Source organism: Schistosoma haematobium, chromosome ZW (genome assembly GCF_000699445.3).
Source record: "Schistosoma haematobium chromosome ZW, whole genome shotgun sequence".
NCBI lineage: Eukaryota > Metazoa > Platyhelminthes > Trematoda > Strigeidida > Schistosomatidae > Schistosoma > Schistosoma haematobium.
This window is the reverse complement of record NC_067195.1, coordinates 17,040,979-17,068,182: the sequence shown is the minus strand read 5'-3', so window position 1 is coordinate 17,068,182 and position 27,204 is coordinate 17,040,979. Positions and strand designations below refer to the sequence as shown.

Genomic DNA, 27,204 nt, shown 5'->3' with positions numbered 1-27,204 from the left:
ACTTCAGTCATTTCAAAATACACTTTGAGGATCTTTCAGTACCATGTATGATAACTGTTTTACTCACGTGATGTTTGAACTAAACAGATTACAATTTCTATGAAATCACCTCACTTTGCACTGATGATTGATATTGAAATCAATAAAATTAACGATAATTAAATCTCGTCTATTAAGACTGCTATCAGAGTTGTCTGGAAATTGATAAATCGCCAAACCTTTCCACTTAATAAGCAAACAAGGATAGTGGTTAGCAGTGGAATCCAGTATGCGCGTTTTGTCCTATGTGGGACTCGTCAGCTGGATGTACCTGCATTCCAGAGTTGGTGTTCACTCTAGGACGCGAACTCAGTACCATTCACTTTAAACGCCATCGCGTTATCCACTTAGCTACTGAGTCCTGATAGTCACCTGTTTGTGTATCCGGGTGAAGTTTAAATTTAATTGGTGTTGTTTGTTTGTATCTTCTCATTGTTATTTACAAAGCTTGTGACCTAAGGCAATATTGAGGCGATACTCACAGTATGCCAATAAGAGACTGATCAATGGGAAGATTCAAGCAAGCAACAACAAGTGAGTTTTAATTTTACCCCATTGCACAAGCAAGTGGCTATCAGGACTCAGTAGCTCAGTGGATAACGCGATGGTGTTTGAAGCGAATGGTACTAAGTTCTTATCTCAGAGTGAACATCAACTCTGGAATGCAGGTACATCCAGCTGACGAGTCCCAAATAGGACAAAATGCACGTCCTAGATTCCACTGCTAATCACTATCAATCTATACTTATAGAAATACATGAGTTTAACAAGGATTAAGAAAATTTGAAATTTAAATTTAAAATCAAATTAGTCATATTTTTCAACTGAAAAAAAAAAGAAAACTGTTAGTAAATTATATTTTCAATTTAAATAATAAAATTTTTAATTTTTATGAACAGCTGTTTACATAACATTCTGTTAAGTTAAAAAAGAAAAAAAAAAAGAAAAACATGAAATCTAGATTGAGATAGGAAACTAGTGTGTACATAATTGAATTACATGATGTTGAATAAAGTAAATGAATTGAACTAATGATTTGAACTTCTATATTGTCTGTTATAATTTCAGAGTGAATTAAAAGAATACGATCAGATATCTATTTGTATGACGAAAAAAAATCTAAATATTAAGCAATATCTACTAATGTAAACTGACTGTCTTATCAGAAGGGTTTTTTTGTGGATTTTATAGTAATTTTAATGGTTAGGATCATGAAAACCTGGAAGCACTGGATGGTCGTTTCGTCCTATTGTAGGACTCCTCATCAGTGTACATCCACAATCCCACCCCCCGCGAGATTCGAACGCAGGACTTATCAGTTTTGCGCGCGAGCGCTTAACTACTATACTAACGGTGGTAATGTTTAACTTCAATCAATCCACGAAAATGAGCGACACACCCACCATTGTCTTCAGTGAGTTACTATCTCATAAGGGACCCGGTTGAACTCAATGTCTATATGTCTTATTTCTGTTTGTGTTGCTTGGTATTTGTGTAGAGCCCCATAAATCTCCACGTATATCGTTCAATAGTATATTTTATCAATATTAAACCGTAATAGTCTGATAAATGTTTTAGTAATGATAGTTATTCAAGCTATGATTGATGATAGATCACTAATTAATGAATTTTATTACCAACGTTATCGCTTGTATAAGTAATAACCAGAATACTGATCCATAGATTTCAGGTGTTATGGTATCATCGACTGATAACTACTCACGTAATCGAAGACCTGATACAAATGTTTGAATAGACAAAAATAGTTTCACTAATCAGAATGTTGAATTTTTTATCCAATAAAATAAATAACAAGCTTCTTAACGGAATAGTAAATATTTTATAAGTGTCTAATTGAATGATATGAGTTGTGCAAATCACTCATCTATCAAGTTAAACAAAAATAGTATGGACTTTCCAAGATATACACAGTTATGTCAGTCAACCACATTGTTTGTGTATAAAAAGAACTTTCATTTGTCTTCTATGCCCATAAAGTAAGAAACTGAGTTTCATGCAAATCTTTCATTTCATACTGTTTCTTTTTTCAAAAAAGGAATAATATATATATACATATCAATTTCATCAATTAAACTCCGCCTGGAGTCCCTCCGGAGGCTACTGCCGTTCCCAAGCCCGGATAAAGGAGGAGGGTTGGGCATGGGGTTAGCCAGCTCATCCCGTAGAAAACTGACCCGCTAAAAAAACGCTAACCAGAAAAAAATGTCATGACTTGTTTCGTTAATTAGTTCCATATAAAATGGTGTGAATATTTATTCAAGAAATAAACCGAATAAATAACTGTTCACTTGAATTTTACTCAAAGATCATTAATTACCTTTGTACATTATTCATTATATTCAAATATAATTATATAACTAATTATATCATTTCAGATCAGTAATCAATTTAAACATAATCTAAGAAAACAATAAAAGTAAGAAAAAAGACAAACAAACAAACAAACAAAACAATTGGTCAATTGAATGCTTCTTTGTCTGTTTGTCTTTTACTTTTCAAGTAAATAGTTTGAATAAGCTGATTTATTGACTTTATACTTTGTACACCATAAATACTAGCCAATCAATAGAATATAGGTGTATACCATAAACGACAATAATCAATATTGTTTATAAGAGGCCTAGTTAAAGATTATTAATCTTTCTTTTTTTTCTTCTCTTTTCCAATTTTAATTATTCACTTCGATTCATTTGTTCATAATGACCAATCTATTCCTTGTCAATTAATAGTTATGTGTTTTACATAATGTAATAATCTCTTCTATTGAATAAGATTATTTTTTGTATTTAATGAATGTAATTATGTTAAGAAGAAAAAAATAATAGATAACAATCAAAATTGGTCAGTGATGAATATTGACGGCTTGTAAATGAATAATAATCATTATTGGATTGATTATAATACATATTTGGATACAATGTAATTATGCATTGGGAATTAAGACAAAAAGTTTCATCATTGAAGACAAGTTGGTTTTATCATTTTATATAATGTAATATCAATTATTTGTATTTACGGATGATTGGTATGTTGAAAATTCATTTGTTTCATAGAAGTATAATGTAAACTTCATTTTAAAAGCTACAATGTTTATTATATAAAATAGTGAATAATAACACAATTCTTAGTTTATATTACGGACTTACATTATCTAAACAACCGTTACAAACCAAGAAGTGATCTTGTACTAAGCTCTTAGCTTTCAGATTCACTGTTGGATAACTAAGAACACATCATGATGTAACCTCTGAAATCTAACAATTTCCACTATCACCCTATAGTAATAAAATAAGGAAACTGTTTAATTGAAGTCATGATTTATCTAAATGCCTAAATTATGATTTGAAAATGGTAGATCATTGCAAACACATATGATTTCCATTTGTTTACTTCACTCAGCTGACTAACAGTTTATGTATTATTAATAATCATTATCCTTTAGACCTACATTTTTCACATTACCCTTCACTATTATTTATATTCTCTGATAACATCACAATAGATACACTCAGTTATATTTAAAATTATTGAGAATATTTATATTTTGATACCCTCATCTGAAATAACTACATTGGAAAATAAGAAATTTATCTTGATTGCTTTTTAAAAATAACAAAAGTACAAATCTATCAACAAATCATTGATTAAAAATTTCACTCTTGAGAAAGAAAAACCTAAAATATCAGTCTCCTCAAAAACCAATATCACTTTCGTCAATAATCTAAGTTGACACATATCTTAATAAACAGTTGTTCGTTATTAAGATAACTGAATATTATATATTGTGTACCAAACATATGAGATTAGTGTGGATAACACACTGTACCATCACTACCCGTTATCTGTGAGGTGGTATTTTATAATAATAATATTGATAGCTGTACTCAATTTTATGCTTACTACAATATATTATTTCCAATACGGTATTTCAAAACGTTCTTTATATTTATCTCATATCAGACGAAATATATTCTCATGCATATATACGTTGTATAAGTAAACTTATTATGTAGAATTAAATGAAATATTTTTAAAAAAATAAGTATCTATACAACTAAGAATTAGTGATATTTTCAAGAATAGAAGTTTTTGATTAGGTCAAATATTACAACTTGTTCGTCGCATGCATGCGCTAGGTGGGGCACTGTAGATCTTTATTACTTTTGCTTACATAAACCGATCCTACTGTATTGACGTCCTACCGGAAGACATATAGAAAGGAAGACGTGAATAGAGTGGCTGGTTAGTATCTGATGAAACAATTCTTGTTAGAAGCTTGCAGGATCTCAAATATCAGTACGTATCCACATTTATAATGACATCAAGTGATCCACTACATACCTTACTAACTGCATCTGCACCCTCTGAAACATAGAAAAGTTTCTTCTCGAAAGCCTGTGAATTGCCACGAAATACTCAATCGAATTATTTTGAAACATTTCGATCGGTGGTTAAATTACAGAAGTATAACTGTAGTGCGTAAAGTGTTCTATCGCTTATTTGATTGCGAGACTGTTCCCAAACATACCTGCCTTAAACTATTGAACCGACTGAAAGACTACTTGGCTTAAATTAAATCATCCTAAGATAGATTTTAAAAGTCTGACACTTAATTATCTACCAGTTTTCAATGAAACGAGATTAAATTCTCAGTTTTCTGTAAAACTTTCTTTTTAATAACGTCAGATAGCATTAACTGTCATCAGTCTTAAGAATCCCTATCACCAGCTCAACGATTTTTGCGAATGAAAATTTATTTTAAAAAGCCCAAATTATACAGTTTATTCAAATGGAAGAAGGAGGGGTTGATTATGATATAAAGTGTATGTTAATTCATGTTTGTTTTCAAACTTTACTTGCTAAAATAATGTGACAAAAGAAATGTCCGCATATCATGTTACTGCATTGATGAAAATAGTTTAAATTGAGCACAGAACCCTACTAATCAAAAAGGCACTTTGAGTATTTCAAAATTTGAAGTCTAATTACTTTACAAACTAAATATTACTGAAAACCGGAAAGTACTAAGCTAATGTTTCGTATTAACCTGGTGCTCTTCAGTGATGTATATTAAAGATATATTGTGGGACTAGACCCACAACCTGCAATCACTCTGACAGGCATTATATTTGTATAATATCAAGTAAAAATGCAGCATTACATTTTTTATCTTTACCTTGGCAATTATGTGATGATCAGCTATCGGTATCCTTGATATAATCTTTCTTCTAACATGGTTGAATTGTACCAGTCTCGAAGTTTATTCAACATATTAGGTTAATAATTATTTTCTTAACTAAAACTAATGTCAACTAACTTTGACGAACATTCAGAATTTCCTCAAATCAGTTGCATAACTTTAATCATAATCAATATTTAGCCTGTTCGGTTCGAGGTCATCTGAAAAAGAATGTTTGAATAAAGAATTCACAGTTGAATGTTATCCCATTAATAACCTTAGTTAGGTCAATACAATCTGTTTGAAGGCTGTTCATAGCATTAGTGGAAACTAAACTATTAAATACAATTATATCTACACGACTCAATCACTCAGTTTGTGCGTAGACTAGAGACACTTACAGGTACTTAAACAACAATAGGAGAGGTTGAGTTTGACAATGAGACTCATTGATTGAAAATAGGTTACTCATCCCATTAGCCCCTCGTTTCAGGTCAGTAATAATATTGTCTGTGGTAGCATCCATAGAATTTTATAGTACAATAGTATTTCAAGAAAACATAATCCACCAGGTTTCCGGTGTATTACTTCAATACTTATTAACATGAGGAAACATTCGAATATTCAAAGCAGTTCATTTCATTTCAGTTTTATTCATATAATTCAAATCAAATAGACAGTAAATTTAAGTTGACAATTAATTTCTGCGTTCTAATTTTTAATGTAATGTTTGTATAAACCTAAGAAAAATAATTAATTAAGAAGGCTTTTGTTCGGTGATATGTAAAGTATAATATACCAAACTGTTTAATACAAATCAGTATACAAGTTCATAACTGATAAACTTCAAAGAGACCGAAATCTTACTTCAATTCTGAATATTAAACATGCAAAAACTCAAACTCTAACAACTAATAAAGTTAAGTGTTTTTTTCATAATTCTTCATTCATCAAAATTTATTCTCTCAAGTTGTTTAGTTCTTATTAGAAAGTGAACATTGTATTACTTGTTATGAGTGAATAAGAAAACCAATTTTCTGATTTTGAATAATAATTACTTTTAAGTGCTTTATTTTCGAAAGACTTTTTTTGTATTTTAAATCAGTTGAATTTTGAATTTACAATAAAACCAGAATTTTTATAGTAATTAGTTACTCGCATCTGCTGGGATCACAGGGTAATTAGGGACGTCGGATATTAGGGAATGATTGCAAATCAGTTGATGAGATTGTGAATCTACATGGACTGAGATAGTTTAGCTACGTATTACGCATTTCAAAGCAACGACTACCACTGCCCACAATGCCGACTAGTGTTGTAGACGGATAGAAAGAAAGAAATCGAAACGTGGCATCAGCTCATAAAGTCACTAATTTCTGGTCTGAGCCATGTTGGTAGATGCAGACTATTTGGTTGGGTTTCACGTGACTATCGTAACCAATGGTTGTAGACTAGGTGATATGGCTCAGAATCGGTCACAATGGCGTAGGTGTGTAGACTCTTCGTCTTCCCTTAAAACTTGAGATAAAAATTAATTTATACATTTTTTTCTACGAACCAATTCTTTCTTCCTGTATCATATCCTTACATCAAACTTTTTTTATCACGAGAAAAGTAACTGCGATGAATTTGGTGTTCATCATGTTGTGCTAAAGAGGTATTGCAGCGTGTACCGATGCATATATGTGCCCGGTACTATGTTGTAGATAACTGATCTAATTTCTTACAACACCATAAAAACCGAGTTAATATCAATCTTATGATCTGTTTCAACTGTCTATGGCAATGTAGAACGATGGATGTTTATCATCTACTCTTTCAGATTCATTTGATTTTATTTGTTTTTGTAAACATTTAAGTACGGTTTCTCAGCCATTTAAGGATCGTAATGGCTTATCTGGTGAGGTTGATGTTGATTTTTTGGAATTGCGTATCGTGTATATTAAGTCTCACAAACCCACTGCGTGCATGTGATTGATGGTGAAGGGAATCAATTATTTAAGTCATATTTGTTTGTCGTAGATGAAGATTTTCTATAAAATCAATCAGGGCCTTTATGTGACATAGATACTTGTTGTAATGATACTCATAAAATGTCAAGCTCGTGGAACTAAATAAGTTACTACAAACATATAAAATATATCTAAAGCAAATTATTAGCATACAGAATTTTTTCAACTCTATACATAATGTTCCAAGTCATCATTAACTCACGAATTACAAATTATTGCTGACTGACTTCTTTTATTCAGTGCATGGTTCTTCACATCCGTTTCAGTGGTTTATGAATATTTGACTAATTTAAAAACGTTGGGCATTGAATTTCAGTAAAATAGTCTAAATATTATCTTGTAGGTATTAGTTTATAGGCTGCGCTGTTAAAAGAGTGTACTCTGTGGAGAAATAGCTGAGCAGTGCTTCCTAATAACTCCTCGAATGATATCACTGCATGATTAAAATTGTTTACTATCTTTTTTGTAATTTTATTCTAAGTTGAACAGATTGTTATGAGCGTATATATTCAACATGTTGAAACTACTTATAAATAGCATCGAGGTATAGTTAGGGCTGTGGATCGTTTAATTTATTTCAGAAAATGCACTATGGTAGAACACAATTAAGATGAATAATTTTTTAAATAAAAAATTCGTATTTTATTTAATAAAATTAAACTAAATAAACATTCATGGTTTACATGTACCACCAGTACATTTCTCAATGTTATGATTCACATTATCATGTGAAAGATAAATAAATGTCATTTTAAAAATGATGGTAAATAGCACTTCATTAATCATACCAAAAACATGGAGAAGATAAATTCTAAAATCATTTTTGATGTTTCTCATCCCCAGTAAAATTAACGAGAAACTATTAAATAAATTTTACACAACAACATTCTGAATTCTGAGTTCAATTGATACGATCTACTTATTAGGTGAATATATAAACGAGGTGTTACAATGCTGATTGAAGTTTATGTAAGCAATAAAAGGAACCAAAATTCTGATGATTAATATACCCAATTCGGAATTCTTGACATTGGTTATTAGTTTCTTTCAAAGAAAGTTTATGTAACATAGGATTTTGTAACTTTATTTTTATATTGTTTTGAGTTTATGCTTTCGTCTGCTGAATGTCCTTTACTAATTCGCGCTCTCTATTTACAATATTATCAAAATCTTACCATCTTTGACCAAGCTAAATCCTTTACGCTAAACATTACACTTATTCGTAAGTAATCAGTTTTCGTAGCCGGTATATTGGAAAACGTATGAGAAATGATAAAGGGAACTATGAGGCTATGAAATGAACTCTCATGTATTGGTATAATGAAAATAAGATTTGTCACTTATAATTTGACTTTGAAGTTCAAATCATACTTTCACGTTTAGCAAACAATGTTATACTGAAGAGCAAATATTGAAAAAGAATATGTTCTACTTAAATATTTAAAAGTAGTTCGTTCTATTCTGTGAAAGTTATCCGTTCACTTTCTTTAGCAGCTTGTTCTGAACAAAAATTATGAATAAGTAGTGGGTCAGGAAGTTTTTGTATTTGTTCTAAGGCGTTGAGTTATGAATAATGAGGTAAATACGTTATTTGTCGTAGACACCTGACATTATGGACGGCTAATTATGGTGGGTGCTATCTAGCACGAAAGATAAGTCTGGATATGAATTAAATTGAACTTATCACTAAACCTAATAATTAACATTCATCCTGACTTCTAATGAGTATACTTGACACTAGTATAGTTCGCCTAATTTTTAATGGAACAAATATGATATTAACTCTCGAGTACTAGTTTAACTATCTTACTTCTTTTCTTTATCGCTAATACAATATTATACAAAATAATACATTATATTATTGATAAAGGGAGTTTATAAAAGGGTTGTAGCATTTTATTAATGACTAAACTGGTGAGAAATAAAGTTAAAGCTGATATATCACTTTCTTTATATCATTAAGGCCAAGCATATCTACTGGTTAACTCAACGACAGTATAGATATTTTATAAGAATACATTGTCTTTAACAGCTACAAATGCTTCGGTGTACCTTCAGATAACTTCATTTCTAGATTCCCTAACCTAAGGAGTGTATAACTAATTAAAATGTAAAAATAGCCTCATTCAAATCATAAAGCACTCAGTGTTTGACAACATTGAAAGGACGTTTTGTCCTAGTATGGGACTCTTCAGTGGTACACATTGACCGCTCCGCTCGCGAGTATCGGACCCAGGGCCTTTGGTTTTTGGTAAAAACGCTGAGTCTCTTGGATAGAGGTTTGATTTTAGAGTGTTGTCGCAGACGGACACATCTGGAGGCCCGAAATGAGGAGAAAACGGTCGTACAAGGCCTCCAGGTTTTCATTGATGATCCAACATTGGTCTACTTATGATTTCAATGAAACTCAACAATCTCCACAACCCTATATTGATAAATAGTTTTGTGTTAATGAAGTCTTAATGCTATTCTTCCTACATGATTTATTAGGAATCCAAACTAATAATAAATTACATACATTGTCAAAGCAATATTTATTGTGAGGAAATCAACACTGGCTGATGTTTTAAACAGAAATATCCTGTTAACAAATATTAAACTTGTTTAGTTAATGTTGTAGCTGCTTTGAGAAAAACCCCAAAATAATTTTTATTGAGCTGTTTCGCATGACTTACAATTAGTATAAAACGAATAAGAGATTTCAAGTAAAAATCTGATGTGTTAAAATATATTGAAATGTATACTAATTTTGTAAAGAGAGTTATGAAACAAATGTTAATCATTCCTAATGATTTGAAGTTAGTCGAAGTAATGGTCGATTGATAATTATAGACGTTTGCTGATTGAATTATTTAACAGGAATATGGTTTATTGTCGGAAAACTAAGCTACGGGCTTATATATATATATATATATATATATATATATATATATATATATATATATATATAAATCAAACATTTGGGGTCATTGACTAAATTCAATGATGAAAACATTTGCATTTATATTCCGAGGCATCAACGTTTGGTCGTTTCGACAGTAACCAATCATACTGAGGATAAATAAATGAAATTTATTGCAGTTTTAAAGTTTTTAATTATACCATCCATTAATTTCATTACAAGATGTAGGTTAAGAATATCTATTTTCAAAAAAACATTATGTTATTTGTGTTCTGATTAAATGCAATACTTGGATGCGATTGAATTTTAGATATTTTACGCTGGTATATTTTGTGTAGAGAAATGTTCTAGTTTTAACATTTGTAAATTTTAATGACTATGAGCTTTAATCGTAACGGGAACAATTCATCTAGTATGGTATGACCCGCTTAGTTGCCTGATACGTTTCTTAGTATTCCTTCTATTACAAAATCATTTTTTCAACTAACTAATCACCTAAGACAGCAATTATAGGTGTAGAAATTTTCACAGCTTCAAGATCATGACCACACTTTTTTATTTTCTAAATCACGGTATAAAGCGAAACACGACTGATTGACAAGATATTTTTTAACAAAAACATATATCGAAGGGATAATACCTGAACTTCATTAGCTTCTGTTCAACTTTGTACATATATTTTATTCAGATGATAAAATTGGAAGGTTTCCGTAAAAATTCATACATGATTATGGTGATAACGGTAAGAAAGATGGTGCAATACCAAGAAACATTGATTTTAGGTGAATAGCTGTACTAAAAAAGAACCGATCTGACTGCTAAGCTGAATTATTCTTGATAAAATCGTTGTTCCAAATTATTCAAATGTATTATCTACTAAAGAAAAGATACCGTTTACTTTCATAGGTGTGTTATTATTGGTCATTTCAATATTAATGCAACCTTCATAATTTTTCAGCGTAATAATTAGTCCGTAGATGTTGTCAATATCTAAATTCTTCATTACATTGGTTTAATATATATATATATATATATATATATATATATATATATATATATATATATATGGATAGATTGTATGTAAGATTAAAATATGTATCATACAATTACCAATCGTTATATTACACAGTTACCAAGTGATATTTGTTAACTGAATTCTCAACTCTTATTTGTTTTATATCATTCCATGTTTTTTATTATTACCGTTTTCTTCTTTATTTATTCATTTATATAGATCATTTTAATGCAAGCTTTCCCATTAAAAAATTTTTCTCTAAATGCATTATAAATCATTTTTGGATATTTAAATGTTAACCGAAAAAGTTAAACGTATAAAATTATACAAACTAACACCAGTTCATCAAATGTAAATGAAATTTAATTTTTTTTTAAAAATTTTTTTAAAAATAATAAAAAAAAGATTAACGTTTTTCTTCTTTAAATTTCCACTGTAAGAAACAGGAACTAAAGAAAATTAGATTTTACAGTAAAACTTAATCATTTTTTTAAGTTTCATACACATAGTTCCCTTTATCATTTTGAAAAGAGCAGGAACAAACATTCTAGCAGAATAGCATGAATTCATTTTTATTTCGTTGGTTCTCGTCAGCTCCTTACAACCTGTGATATTTAAAAATCATAATTACATAATGGGTTTAAATTGCTAACTGAATATTGTAAATATATACCTAATGTGAGAGAATATTCTACAATATTAATTATGACAACAGTTCAAAAGTGGATTAGAAACAATCGATTACATAATGAATAACATTGAAGGAATGTAGTGAGTAGAGTTCAGTTGAAAGATTATTAATGTGAAAGATAGTTTAAAAAATAAATTAGAACCAATGATGTAATAAATGCAAAAGAAAAAAGAAAAAAATAAAATTTTATGGTGCAGTGAAGGAATATTGGTCATCAGGGCAAGGAAAGATTAACCACCGTCTCGTTTTGAATACATAGGTCAGGTTTTTGACGCCTGATGGCAATGGCTTCAGCAAACTTCAGAAGACTGGAGTTTGGCTGCTTACTAATCACCCGTTTTAAGAAAAAAAAAGACAACATGAAGGCAAAGAAACATTGTGCTTATTCGAAATTAAATGATACTCCTAATCAATTGGGATATGAAATATTGATTTAAATGTTATGAAGTATCATTTAAATCATTTTTATGTGTAGCAACAAGATAGTGTTTAAGTGAAAGCTCATTTAAGATTATGTAATTCATTACCTATTACTTATAAGCCAATTGTTTTATAGAAATATTAAAATATAATAAGTTAGTACTAATCATAGAACTATGTTTATAACATGTTAGTTTGTAAAGATTGTTTTAGGTTTTGGATTATTGTTAGCCGGACAACGATCATCTAATAATTGAGTACCAATGAATTGTACTTGGGAAAAAAGTTCTCAAAATATACTAAATTACTATGGAGATTTGTGGAGATTGTAGTATTTTAACAGTTAACTTCACGAGTTAATCTAAGCTAGATCACCATTGAAAATCTGGAAGCACTGGATGGCCGTTTCATCCTGTTATAAAACTTCTTTAAAGAAGTCTTATACTTTTAAGGATATTAAAATAATTTAATTGAAGATGCAGCATATATTTGCCATAAACAAGAATTATGTTGAAGAGGATAAATCTGATGTATCATAGACTTTTAAAATAAAATTGTTATTTCATGTATATTCAATTGTAATTTAAAGTACCAATATTTAGATTACCAACCTTAATTCAAATAATGAGATGAATTGAAAACCCTTGTAGTAGGAAGGAATAATTACAATTTTCCATTCTTCTTATTGATTTTTCTGATAACATTTAAATCAGATAATAATAACCATTACATTCTCCATTAATTGAACAAAGGGAATATACATGAAATGCTCAGTTTGTTGATCAGACGTTGATTATTTTCAACAACAACAAAAAAAACACAACATAAAATCTGTATTCACACATTTAAAACAAATGGAGAGATCACCAACAAACAAATCGAACAAGAGTTAATTAATTCACAAATTAATTTACTGAACAAAATGAATTTGTGAAAGATACTTTCTTTCATAGTTAATAGAAAAATGAATAAATGACGATTCAGAAAAGTAAAAGTTATTTCTGAAAAAAAATGTTTAGCTTAAATGGGAAAGTTTTATCACATATCTCAGACTTTATCTGATAGGATTAATAAATTAGTCTGAAATGATAAAAGCTGATAAAGTCACAAACGATAATTGTTAAAAAACTGCAACCCCCTACAAATCCACATAGTGATGATAATTATGTGCTTATTAGTGGCTAGCTTCATGGTGGATTTCCCGAAGTTCTAGTAAGAAGCTGTGATCATTGGAATTTAATCCGTGTAGGGTATGAGAGAGTTATCCACCTCAGACAATGGATGAAGGGTTGTAAAAGATCATGGATCAGTGGAAGTTAGACATTAATACCATTCGATGCCGGCTTAGTGGTCTAGAGTTTAAGTGTTCACGCGCGATGCCTAAGGTACTGAGTTTGAGTCTTGCGTGGAGTATCATGGATGTGCACTGCTAAGGAGTCTTATACTAGGATGAAACGACCGTGCAGTGGTTCCATGTTTCCAACGATGGTCTAGCTTAGATTGACACATGAATCCAAGTGTTAAAATAACAAGATAAGTTAAATGTTTTGAATAAGCTTTATTGTAATGAAAGATTATTACGATTAGATTACACTTTCTATTAAATATTTCTATGGTCATATTTACTTGTCATAACTGAATTTCTTTCATTTTTTTGGTATGTCTTAGAAAAGGGATTCCATCAAATGATGCAATATCTTCGAGTCAAGAACCTCAGTCGTCCCCACAAATTCCAGCAGTTGTTAAACCACGGCGTGGATCCATATTTGTTTCAGCACTTGCAGCGGAACAACATGGTGCATCAACTTTATCAACAGATAATGCGTAAGTTAGAGTGTCGATGAAAACACCTCATATTCATTTGATTTAACTAATAGTCAAGAAAGCTAATCAGTAGTTTGAGGCTATAAAACATTTTTCTTTTAAATAATTTAGCAGTTTACCATGGTAATTATTTTGCATCATATAGAATTAATGAAGCATATGATTAGATTAAAAGTATTAGTCACCTCGAAAATAGTAACAGACAGATTTTTTTCTTTTCAATGAACATCATTCTAAAGAGCAACACATTATTCGCATCGTCTCTCCATTTACAATGATCAAGGTAGGCAATAAAATGAATTGACATATTAGATTTTTTAAGGATAGTAAAAGTAAATTGTTGTTATGAAATTTTTTTATTGTTATTGTCATTTTCAACGGACACTTATTACGCAAAGCATGTCAAAACATATCAATGTGTTTTAAAATTTTTGCTCTGCAGTTGTTTACAATTTTTATGACGAAAAGAGGTAGTTTGATAGAGAATTAATTGTTTTAGAGTATAGACGAATCTGATAACCCTTCCTAGTTTTGTGATTATTGTCATCTACCTATCTTCTTAAACAAGTCACATTCTATGATGAACACATCATATCGTTTAGCCGTTGTAACTTTTTGAGAAACAAACTGAAATCATGTATTTCAAAACAATAGTTTACAGTGTACCAACTCAATTATACTAATTTATCTTACAGATATAGAGTCTTGTATTGTATATTTGGATGGGACTGTGCACACTAGTCAGCTGTTAAACAGTGGATTTACTGACCAGTGAAACATGTTCAAACATAATACATTCCAAATTGAAATAATTTTGTAAACTTATATAATATTCATATAATCATAATCATATCTTAATTTGTTCACTGTTAATTTCTATGTATGAGCAGTAAAGGACCCAATAATAAACCGACAGTATATTCTATTGATATTTGGCTAGGTAAAATACAAATCTATTTAACTTACAAAATAGTGAATTATCATAATTATATGCTTTATGCAAAATGTCTGTCTTATTAATTTATAGTGACTATTCAAGACTAAAAAAAGGCTTTATTGGAAGAATCCAGAAAAAAATACCTTAGAAAAAGTAAAATAAAAGTCCACAGTAAATATGACAAACAAAACTTTGCATAAATTATGCATAATTTAGTTGGTTAGTGTGTACTATCTATAAATAAAAAAAGATAATCAAGCATAACAATCATTCATTGTTATAACTATTTACATTCTTTTGATTGGCGAAAATATGTAAATTATCAAGGGAGTTAGATTGTCGTCCTTATACGCATATATATCTGACTTGGTATAAATGTTTAATCATTACTATTGGATTTATTGCCAGCAAGTGTCCACTAAAATCAGTGTTTGTTTGAGTTCTATAGACTATTTATCCAATAGTTAAGTGATAAGTTTAATGTAGAAAAACACTGTATCAATCAAGCTGTTGAAACGTGAAAATTAAAAGTATATCTGTGCAGTACACTCACAAATAACGGTTCAATAAACACAAAGCAAGAAATAAACAAAATTAGTAAAAAAGGTGAATAGGTAAAAAAGTATCCAGTGACACTATAAGTTAAAAGATCACTCCAAGAACACATACATATCATTCTAGTTAATCTCACTTCATATCACAATAGCAAAACGTTTAAACTATATGAAAATCAGAAGAGTTAAGCAAATAGTATCATTCAAGATAGTGAACAATCAAAAATAGGAAATATACTTAAGAAATAGTCAGTCAGTTCGAGAGACAAACCGTACGAAATAGTCATCAACGTCAAAAGTTACGGATTAATATAGAATCAATAAATCTTTACGATAGGAGTTAATTTTGTGGTATATCGCTTATGATTTTTAATCACAAGTATAACATGAACCATCTGACGGCGCACCATTGTACATTTCTTCATAACCTGACTCTATAATCTGGTTACGTGGCTACTAAAATGTATTCATATCACTATTTTAGTACATTATGCATATAGATGTAGGCATTAACAGTGCATATAATTATTGCTTACTTTGTGTCTTATCTACTCTGTTTCAAAGTAGGTGTTGACAACATACTTATATCAACTGAAAACAAGCGAAAAATTAAAACGTGTTTTGTCCGAGCTTACAATTTTTTTCTAGCTGATAGACATCTTAATCTCTCAACGTAACGCTATTCTGTTCGGCTAATGAGTCACAATTTGAAATGTGAAGGAGTTGAAAACTGGAATAAAAGAGCTTTCTAGCAATGTTTCAGCTTTTGACAGTTAAGATATAGAGAATAAGGAAACAAAGATTACACATTTTAATTCAACAGTCATTATTGATTTGACTTGATAAATATTTCATAGTTTATTATGATATGATGAACTCAATTTATCGTTGACAAAATGACCTACAACTTAAAGCTGCGTATGCAAAGATACCTTAAATTCATATATTATTATTAATGGCTTTATTTAATATTAAATTTTTGGTACAATATAGAATTCTCAGCACAGAGTATCTCAACAAGTTTCCTTTTCTTATTTCTTGATCGATCCTGAAGACAAATAGTGAGTGATTCCAAGTTATAAGTTAGCAGTTTGAGGAATCGATATCCGAATAAGGTTTATTCTTTTCAATTCATATTGCCAGCCGCTACGATGTTTATGATAGTACTTTTTTGTAATTTGTACAGCGAAAGGTTGTAAACGTTTCATAAACACATTTGAATGGGTTTTGCAACAAATGAACATAATGATGCGTTGAAACAAACAAAGACGGATGACTGGTTGAAATACTTAGATAGCAGGAACAGGTGGACCAGATATGTCAGTATTGCAGTTAATAATGTTAATAGTACAGTAATGATATAAATAAGAATTTTAGTATGATACCATGATCACACCATACGTAAAAATTCCAACAAATAATAATAAACAGTTTTATTATAACTGATGAACTAAATTAAAAATGGGAAGACACATGAATTTTATTTCATTTCTTGGCACTATAAACACACTGTTATACAATGGATAATTAGTTTGATTAAGGAGAATATATTTTAAAAACTTAAATTTTTAAATACAGAATACAATTCGTTATATAATCCATCTCCTTATCTTGTATCTTATATGAATAACTGCCTCGGTCCCCACTTACCAAGATGGAGCTAATCATAATTATTATTAATATCATTATTGTTTAAAAGGAATACTGATCGTCAGATAGACAATCAACCGAAATAAATGAACCATTAATTTTAAACATTCATTATACCTGTCCTTAGATAATGAACTTGAACAATATTCAAATATTATGCTTATTTTATTCCATATTTGTAAATTTCATCAATGTTACACTATATATTGTATAATCAATCCACTTCTCGACAATGACTGATATATATATATATATATATATATATATATATATATATATATATATTGTGAACTTTTAATAAACAAACGAATGAAGAATATATACGGATCAACACAGACATACATAGTATGACATAGAAACATGAAAACCCACCCGTAGATATATATATAAATATATATATATATATGTATTCCTATGCGTAATTGTTTATAAATATTTGTTACATACTACTTATTATTCAGTATAATATTTCGTTTCTAACTTGCTTCATTTCTGTAAAACTAATTAAAATAACATTATTATTGTTATCATTAACAAACATTACACATATTGAAATGTAATGTTCATGGAAGTATTTTCATAGTTATTGATTTATTCATTGAACATTATTAGACCTAATGTTTACATACCTTTTTTATGATGACTTATAAAAACAAGTGATTAATACATTGTTCATGTTTATCGCAATGTATCATCAATTTATGTCAGTAAATGGTTTACAATTTCATTAAATAATTATGACAATATAAGGCGTCATGTGGAAGAAATGTTGTACTATAAGCTGTATAAAATGTAGTGATCATCATCATCATCATTCTCAAGCGAAATTAAACCAGAAGAATACATCGAAATCGAAAGCAATTAAGCATCCTTCAACAAATTCAGAACATAGTCGGTCTTTATTATTAGTGAATTCTCCAAATACAAAACATGCAGAAAATAATTATAATGTAAATTCAAAATGTGATCATTTGACCACTTCTATGACCACCAGTAGAGATTATCAAGTGGAGACTCAGAATATGGTAGACGGTAGTGATCGTAGAAGCATGATGACAACAGTAACTACTACTCACACTACAACAACAACCGGTGTGGCTACTATATCTACTCCTACTTCCATTAATAGCATAACAACTTCAGATTTAAGTAAAATAACTTTATATCAACCTGGATCTAACGGTAAATATAGTCAGCATTCATCACAGATTAATCCAATGAATAAAAACACTGTAAATATCACTACTACTTCTGCCATTACTGCTGATGCCAACGACAGAAATAATGGCGATACTCATGGATCAAAAGATAATAGTCTGACCCCCCTCATGTTGTCTACTATAACTAGTTCATCTGTAATAATGCGTCCAGGTAAACAATTAGAATCTTTTGTACACAGAATTGGAAAAGATGAGGAAGGCACTAGGCCATTTAACCAGTTGTTTAGGCGATCTGTTTCCAATATACATTTCACAACGAATAATCATGCTTATTCTCACTGTAATCATCATAATTCTCCTACATTTTTTTTACCACGTACATCAACTGATCCAAATACATCAACATCAAATGGTTTATATTCGATCACAAATAATTCATTTGAATCACAATTAATGAATAAAAAAATTCCTATACGTAGAGGATCGATGATTGTTAGATTGGGTCGATCTAGTACAGGTGGGGCAACTGTTGCAACTAGTACCAGTTCACCAAGTACAAATGGAATAACTGGAGTCTTACCAGATTCATCCGTTGAAGGTGTGATTGTGACACCATTCGCTCAAGTGCTTGTTAGTATGCAACGAATACGGAATGCATTTATCAGGTTGACCGCTGCTCAAGTATCAAATAGGTGAGTACTTAACATTTTTACGATATCAATAAAGTATATGATACTGTTTCCCTTTTTCAAAATCATCCACTTCAATATGTCATTATTTTTAATTGTAGATATTATAGACTATATGACGATATACATTGCTTTCCCACCTAAGAAACTCGTCAGTTGAATTTATTAGCATTTAGATAATATTTTATTCTTATTACGCTTACGAATCGGTACTCTTCATCGTCATATTCTTCTGTTTTCAAGCTTCGGAACCACCTTCACATAACGACTTTTTTCACTAAATCATGTTTATTTGAACAGACTTCTATACATTCATACATAAAAAATTTCGCCCTGTTATCAGATTGCCAAAGCAGGACCTATATAATGAAAGGTGAACTAATCTAAGCAGAGGTTGTTTTGAATTTCACTAGACGAATAGATAAATGTTGAGCTAGAATAGATGGAATATGGTTAGCATTGGAATCTACGATGAAATCTTCGTCCAATTTCGGACTCATCGGGTGGATGTACCTGGGTCGTAGGGTTAACTTTCACTATGGGATCGGCACCTAATATCGTTCATTTTAAACGCCGTTGCGTTATCGACTTAGCTACTTAATAGAGATAGCCACTCACTTGTGCAAGATGTGAGATTCGTTATATTTGGGATTCGTCGCATATATCGAGATAGTTCGCTTAGGATTCTCATATGCTAACCAAGATTGATCAAATTTCAGTCAAAAATATCAACAATAGGTTAATGTAAGCCATTCTAAATTGAATTATATCCAGCAATAACTTGTATTCTATTAAACAGTAATTAATAAAACGAACAGCCTTAGTACAGATTGATAGAAAAGAACAGCTACAAATTCTTGGTTATGTGCAATTCTATCGGCAAAACCCGCGAATTCAGTGGTGAGATATCAAAATTAGATGGAATGATACTTATGAAATAATATAAGTGAGTCACAATTAGGAAAAATAAACTTAATCATTCAAATGCTATGTAGACAGTTGTTGAAAGATGCCTACATATATGAAAATATCAGCTGATTTTGAATAACGAAATTTAGTGGTACCTTGTTAAGTTATCTAAATTTTGTATGATAGGTAGTTTATTAATGTCATTATCGTATAAGCAAATAGAAATTGAGAAGAAATGGTAGAATTTGTAAAAAGATTTTATTAGTTCTATTCAATTACATTGGAAAAGTGAACCAATGCTTGAATATTCCAGTAATTTATTTGTAAGTACTGATCACGATATGGGATTAAAAATTATCCGCCAACTTACTACTTGATTTATCTGATCATAAATGCGATCTGGACAGTCGAACAATTAATAATACCCAATAGGTCTTTAAATGTGCATTGTAAATGAGTAAACATATATCTTTTACTATACATGAATGTTTGATGGATTGTATTCTCTTTAGTCGTCGATTTAATATAATATTGAGCAGACAAATGAACCAAAAGTTACGTAACGAGTTCACATATATTTTTTATTGTAATCTATAATGCGTATTGCACACAAACGTTTTCGTATAATGAATTGAATGATTTTACAAAATTCTATATACAGAAAATAAACAATCATACTTTTTAAATTTTTTTTACATATGTGTAATAATGTGGCGGTGTTCCAGCCAGATTAGTTGGTTAAGTCTTTTTGAGGAGGACTATGCAGGTCCTTCTGGAATGGATTCCATGTTTTCAAGGCTCACAAATCCACAGCGTGAATGTGATTTTGTGGAGAATCACGGTCCCATAGGTCCATTGACCGATTAGGTTGGCCAGCAAGGTTGACTGTACTAACCAGCAGCGCTGAGAGGAGGCCTTATGTCCGAATTTTTCTGCCGATTATTAAGGTGTAAAGGTAATAGTTAATAGGATAAGACATAAATCGAATTTCGGTAGTTAGAAACTTAGGTTTGAACTTTACGAATAGAATGACCATCTATTAGTCAGTAATGATGAATTTAAATATGAAAAGTAAAATATGAATAACTGGTGTAATTTTATTTCACCTCCTTATAATGAAATATTTAGTAACGTTGTAATCTAATTCAGTAATCATTTAATACGATGTTACTAACTTTATTGTACACCATATTTATAACTGTTTCATATTGTAAAACTGTTTATATTTGTAAATTTATCATAATATATACTTATGTACATTAATGAACCATAAATACGACTGTATAGCTTTAGTCACCTTTCTCTAAAATTGTATTAATTTCTCGATTACAATTAACTTTTGACACTAGTGTTGTTATTTCTGTCACTCATGTACTAATGAAGTTTATAGAATATGATATAGAACTAGGTGGAATATAAATGGAATAAATTAAAACGAAACGCGTTCATACTAACAAACTAACTTTACATCATTAACAATCTGTGTTAAACAACATACTAAACTGGTAGTCAATTTTAATGTAATTCAATGTTTAATACTAGTTGTATGTAAAACTATTAATCTTTAATTTCAGTTGTACTTAAGTTGATCGGGTTGAATATACAGGAAAACATATCAGCTGTCAGACAATATCAAAATTATAAGAAAAGAAAAAAAACTGATTTCATCAGGAGGAATTTTATTGTTTATTCTAGTTTCACATCGGTTCGCGATATAAACTATGGAAGTTTAGCACTTTCCACAGTATTCTATGATCATAACCTCAGTATGCTTACCAATGACTAACTTCTTGATATAGCTCTAGTGAAAGCCATGGCCGTTTGAGGAGTAAGACGAATATCAGCATTCGTAGGATCATGAATTAATTAGGGTTAGACATGTAAACCACTCTGTGCCAGCTCAATAGTTTTAGCATACGTTGTGAGACTTGAAAACTCTGGATTATTTTACAGGTTGTGTCGTGGATGTGAATTACTAAGTAATCCTATTTTAAGGTGAAACAATTGTTCAGTGATTATCTAAATAAGGTCAGCTCGCGAAGTACACTATGATATTTAAGTTTCATTTATTTATTATAACTGGAACAAGAAAATATTACATTTTTCTATTAAGAAAGTAATAATGATATTTATATTATGAGGTCAATTACAATAAATAAAGAATGGAAGAATTAATTTCTATTATGAAACTCGAGAACATTCACAGGTCAATTTGTGGATGTGAACAAGAACCTTCTGGGTACACAAATAATTAGTTACGTGTGACTTCTTGTTAATCAGGTCAATTTTCTTCTTCTTCTTCTTCTTATTATTATTATTATTACTCATTTCTGTAAACATGTAGAAATTTTATGATTTACCTTTTAAAATCAAATGGTTTTTGTTGATTAATTTGTACACATAAAATGAAAAATAATTAAGTAAATAATAATCGTAAATAATTATTTATAGTATTGTGTTTAATTAGAAGTATAACGTAGAAAAATCAAATATTCGCTGCTTGGTAACTGTACATACATAGATCAATATGTGCATCTTTATGTATTATGAAATATTGTCACTCTTGTGGCCCACGTTATCAGGCTGTTTGTTTATATGGGCCATTAATGATGTGTACACCTTGGGCCTATTAAACAAATGACATTCTGTTTGATTAGTCAAATGATTATATTGACAATAATTAGTCTTAAACAACTAAGACGAATAATCTCACTAATATCGGTTCAGAAAGCAGCACCCTTCAAGCCATAGTAGCCATTCAGTAGTCGAAACAGAACCGAAAAATAAAACCTATTATTGTCAATCATCATGATTAAAACACTCATAGGCTTGTACACAATAACCATCAGAACACAATTCATGATTATTAGGTGATTATAAGTAATGCACAACCAAGGTGTAAGTGTTATGGAATGGAGTAAAAAGCAAATGATTAATTAACCATGATTTGAGGAAGGAAAATATAAAAATACAATAATCTGGTTATTTTGTAACCAGTTCTGATAATCTTCGGCTTCTTATTACATTATCGAAATTTATCAAAGGGGCTAATTGTTTTATATTTTATAACCGTTTAACGAAAATGTATTTGATCCAAGCTATATTTAAAAATGTTTTATAGCCAAAAATCACTTGAATTTAGTTTGTCACTCAATTCTGTACTTAGAATAAGTCTTATAAAAAAACGTAGTACCATGAATTTCGTTATAAATGGGGTGAAATGTATAATTCAATTATAAAACTGTGGTAATAATGGGTGTTTGTACTAGTTATCTAATAAAAAATTTATGCCATACATTGTTTACACTAATGAAATTAAAAATTGGTCCACTTAATCGTAATCAAGCTCAACGGCTACAACATTAACGTTGAGCGTGATGAATGCATATAAATTAAGTTACTGAAAATTCACTTTCTTTAAAATTTCTAGTTTATCATCTGTCTGCACTACAAATATTGAAAAATTCCACATTTTTCAAGGTATAATAATTAATTTATAGAGATTACAGTCAGGCATAAACATTGAAAATGATCTAAACTACCATAATACACTGAAATCCATGTTTAAGCACACTCTCAAACCTATTGAGGTTTGAAATAAGAGGAATTTTGCTCGATTTCAAATTTGGACATCAACATTAAGATGTTTAGTTCATTCAATTAACTTGTCCCGAATGGGATGATATGAGTGTCTTGGGTTCTACTTTTATCCACCATCCAACCCTACTTCAAAACATATTGTTTTTGGTGCATTAAAGGATAAACTTTATAATCGTCAGTCACTTGATAGGTTGTATTTATCATGAGAAATGACGTTGTCCTCATGCAGTAGACATGCTGATATTCTTGATTAGTTTGATAGTTATAATTAGATGACAGTTGGCATTAACCTAGATCATTATTATTTTGACTTGTTGTGGTTACACTCTAAGAATATTGTGGTTTAAACGATATGTCATGGTGTTATCATAAATGACTTACGTATTCGATATTTCTAATTACGTCAAGCCTGCTTTCACCTATATATTATAAGCAAATAAAGCCAAATTCAAAATGTTCTGTTTTTTTTTCTAAACATATCACATGCCTTATTCAATTTAAACAGAATTTTTGTATAACAATTTTAAAGCCTAAAGTCAAAAAACGAATTCAAATATATTTCGCACGCATAAAACCCAACCAATGTGATTATTATTAAAGTAATTTAATAGTTGAATTCATGAGCCAATTAAGGCTAGACCACCATAGAAAACCTGGAAGTACTGGGCGGCGGTTTTCATCCTTGTGTGGGACTCCTCAGCAATGTGCATCCACGATCCCGCCTCCCAAGATTCGAACACAGGATCTATCGGTCTCGCTTGCGAAGGCTTAGAATCTACACCACTGAGCCGGCATCCAATGGTGTAAATATCTAACTTCAATCCATCCACGAAATCGCGCCACCATCCACCGTTGTCTTCAGTGAGTCACTATCTCACAATAGACCCCGTTGAACCCAACTGGTCACGGCTTCTCATTAGAACTCCAGAAAATATCTTTTGAGGCCAGTCACTAGTGAACATAGGTTAATTCATATCGGAAGTGTTTTTGTGGATATAATAGTAAACTCAATGGTTGGGGTCATGAGTCAACTAAAGCTAGCCCACCACCCAAAACCTGGACGAAACGGCCGTCCAATGCTTCCAGGTTTTCTATGGTAGTCTAGCTTCAATTGACTCATGATCTCAACCATTAAAATTACTATAATATCCACAAAACCCCTCTCTGATTCATATATGTATGAAATATAGAGTTCAAGCGGAAAATTACTATGAAATCAATATTCTTAACCTGAATTTGTACACTTATGGAGTTTTGTAAATAATCATTAATATCATTGTTTATTATTTTTTACCACGAATTCTGTACATATTTTTTGAAAAAAAAACTATAACAAACTTTTCTTAATTTTATAAATTACGCTCAAATATTCACTTGTATCTAATCATGATATATCTTTTAATGAAAATAAAGAAAAAGATTCCGAATTTGTTCAAATGAATGATCTACGAATATTGATCCATTGAATATATATATATTCAGTTATATTTTGAGCTATGGAAGTGGAAAGTGAAATCAAATTAGTTAAGGTCACACAAAATGTAGGCCATGTGGCACATAATGCAAAATATAAACAAAAGCTTCTCTTTGTTTGTTATTTCTAGGCTAAATTCTATAGGGTAGTACTGAGCTCGAAATTTTTAAGGTATATTTTACTTTATTACGGTTTACTATTTTAATTTTACAGTAAATCTTAATCCCAAGCTATTTTTGTTCGTATATCTTGATGTTATCAAAATGCTAACTTAGACTTGGGTTTTCTAAGATTTTAAAACAATTCTTTGTCATTCTCATTTCTTTTAGTACGTAGCCACATAAAAATAACTCAACCTATTCTGTCGTACTGATTTATTTAGGTTGGACTATTTTTTAACCAAATGATCTTAAAATGCAATCTCCCAGAATAATTAAACTTGTGTCACTAATTGACTTCAGCTAGATAGCAACTAATCTCCAGGATTCACCGAAGTAAGGCTCCATTTCATACTAAGATGACATTTATAAATGAAGCAACGTAAATGAATTTTCTAAGCTATCGACAAGGTGATAATTATATACAGGTGTATTGCCTCAACTATCATCCATAAAAGTCTTTGAACGGAAATATTATCAATTTCGGCAAGCTGTGAGACTGTTGTTTGTGTTAATTAATTAATTTATTTAAACATATAAACATTGGTACAGGGAGGCACCAAATAGATATGCGCTACATAAATCATTCGATTTGTGTGCGGGCTGTGATACTGCCCGCGTGCCCAAATCGAAGCAGTGGTGCGAAAAGGCAGTGAGTAGGACTCCCCTGCCATTGACTGTATACGCGTGACTATGTGAGAGCATTTCGAGAGGATGATCTGACTCTCTCCACTCTCGGCCGTACCAGGGCATTTGAGGGCATTAGGAGAAAGTTGACAGGACACCTTGGACTTTGGTTATGTGATAGTTGGCACTCATCAGAATGGTGTATATACAATCATAAGGGAATTAATGATCTTAGTGGATTCAAACCCATCTCGCTCATTTTCACAGACTGTGAAGTTGCAATGTGGACACTAGTTTCATTTACTTGATAAACCATGAACTATTAGAAGTAGTCCATACTGGCCATTACTCAGTGATCGATCTGTGTAACTGATAAATGTATACTTTAAAATGTATGCATTTTATTTCTAAAAATGAATTGTAATTTAAGCAATGGTTAACCATTGCAGCTTCTTACCTTCAATGTTTATGCAGAATGTTTGATATGTATTAGGTGTGTTTGCCATAGGTTATTACATTTTGATTTATATATCATTTACATACACTGACTATCAGAAGACATTATCCCTTTTTAACACAGATCAATTTTTTTCATACTTGCAGTTCATCATCTTCATAAGTTTCTGACTGAAATTATAGATTCTATGTTTAATTTACTATATTTACAAAGTGCATATTATATTTTTCTGTCCATTTAGATAACATATACCATAAATATTGAAATAAAAATTCAATTTTTCCCCTTTAACATCTGTATATACAATAAAACGTGTCTGCTGTGCAAAAAAATATTCAATGAATGTTTTATTCATGCTAGAAAATTAACAGTTGAATTCATGAGTCAATCTAAGCTAGACCATCATTGGAAACATGGAACCACTGGACGACCACTTCATTCTAGTATGGGACTCTTCGGCAGTGCTCAAACTCAGAACCTCCGGTCTCGCGTACGAACGCTTAACCTCTAGACCACTGAGCTGATGTCCAACGGTGTTGGTGTCTAACTTCCATTGATCCATGATCTTTCACAACCCTTCATCCATTGTCTGAGGTGGATAACTCTCTCATACCCTACACGGATTAAATTCCAATTATCACAGCTTCTTACTAAAACTTCGGGAAATTCATCTTGAAGCTAGCCACTAGTGTGCACATGATAATTAACAGTATTGGGTTGAGGATGCGCACTAATGAGGAGTCTCATACTAGGATGGGACAGTCGTTCAGTGCTTCTAGGTTTTCACTGATGGTCTAGCTTAGTTCGACTTATGGATGCAACTGTCATAGTCTCCAAAATCCCCTATTTTGATAATAAAATTAAGAAACAAGAAATTTCATTTATC

The 27,204-nt window shown here is 30.6% G+C and overlaps 1 protein-coding gene across 2 annotated transcripts in view; it reads left to right on the top strand.

Moving 5' to 3' along the window:
• The window catches only part of PDE4A (cAMP-specific 3',5'-cyclic phosphodiesterase 4A), a gene marked incomplete at its 3' end in the record, with an annotated part of 95,299 nt that overhangs the window by 13,123 nt on the left and 54,972 nt on the right, over positions 1-27,204 (top strand). The window contains exons 2-3 of one of the 2 annotated variants that reach the window (XM_051210547.1): positions 13,948-14,103; positions 18,884-19,096. In XM_051210547.1, the coding sequence (XP_051070553.1) occupies positions 13,948-14,103; positions 18,884-19,096 (369 nt within the window). Of the gene's footprint in view, positions 1-13,947; positions 14,104-17,541; positions 19,097-27,204 lie in introns of those variants that run through there. The other variant, XM_035732558.2, reaches the window with a different exon arrangement.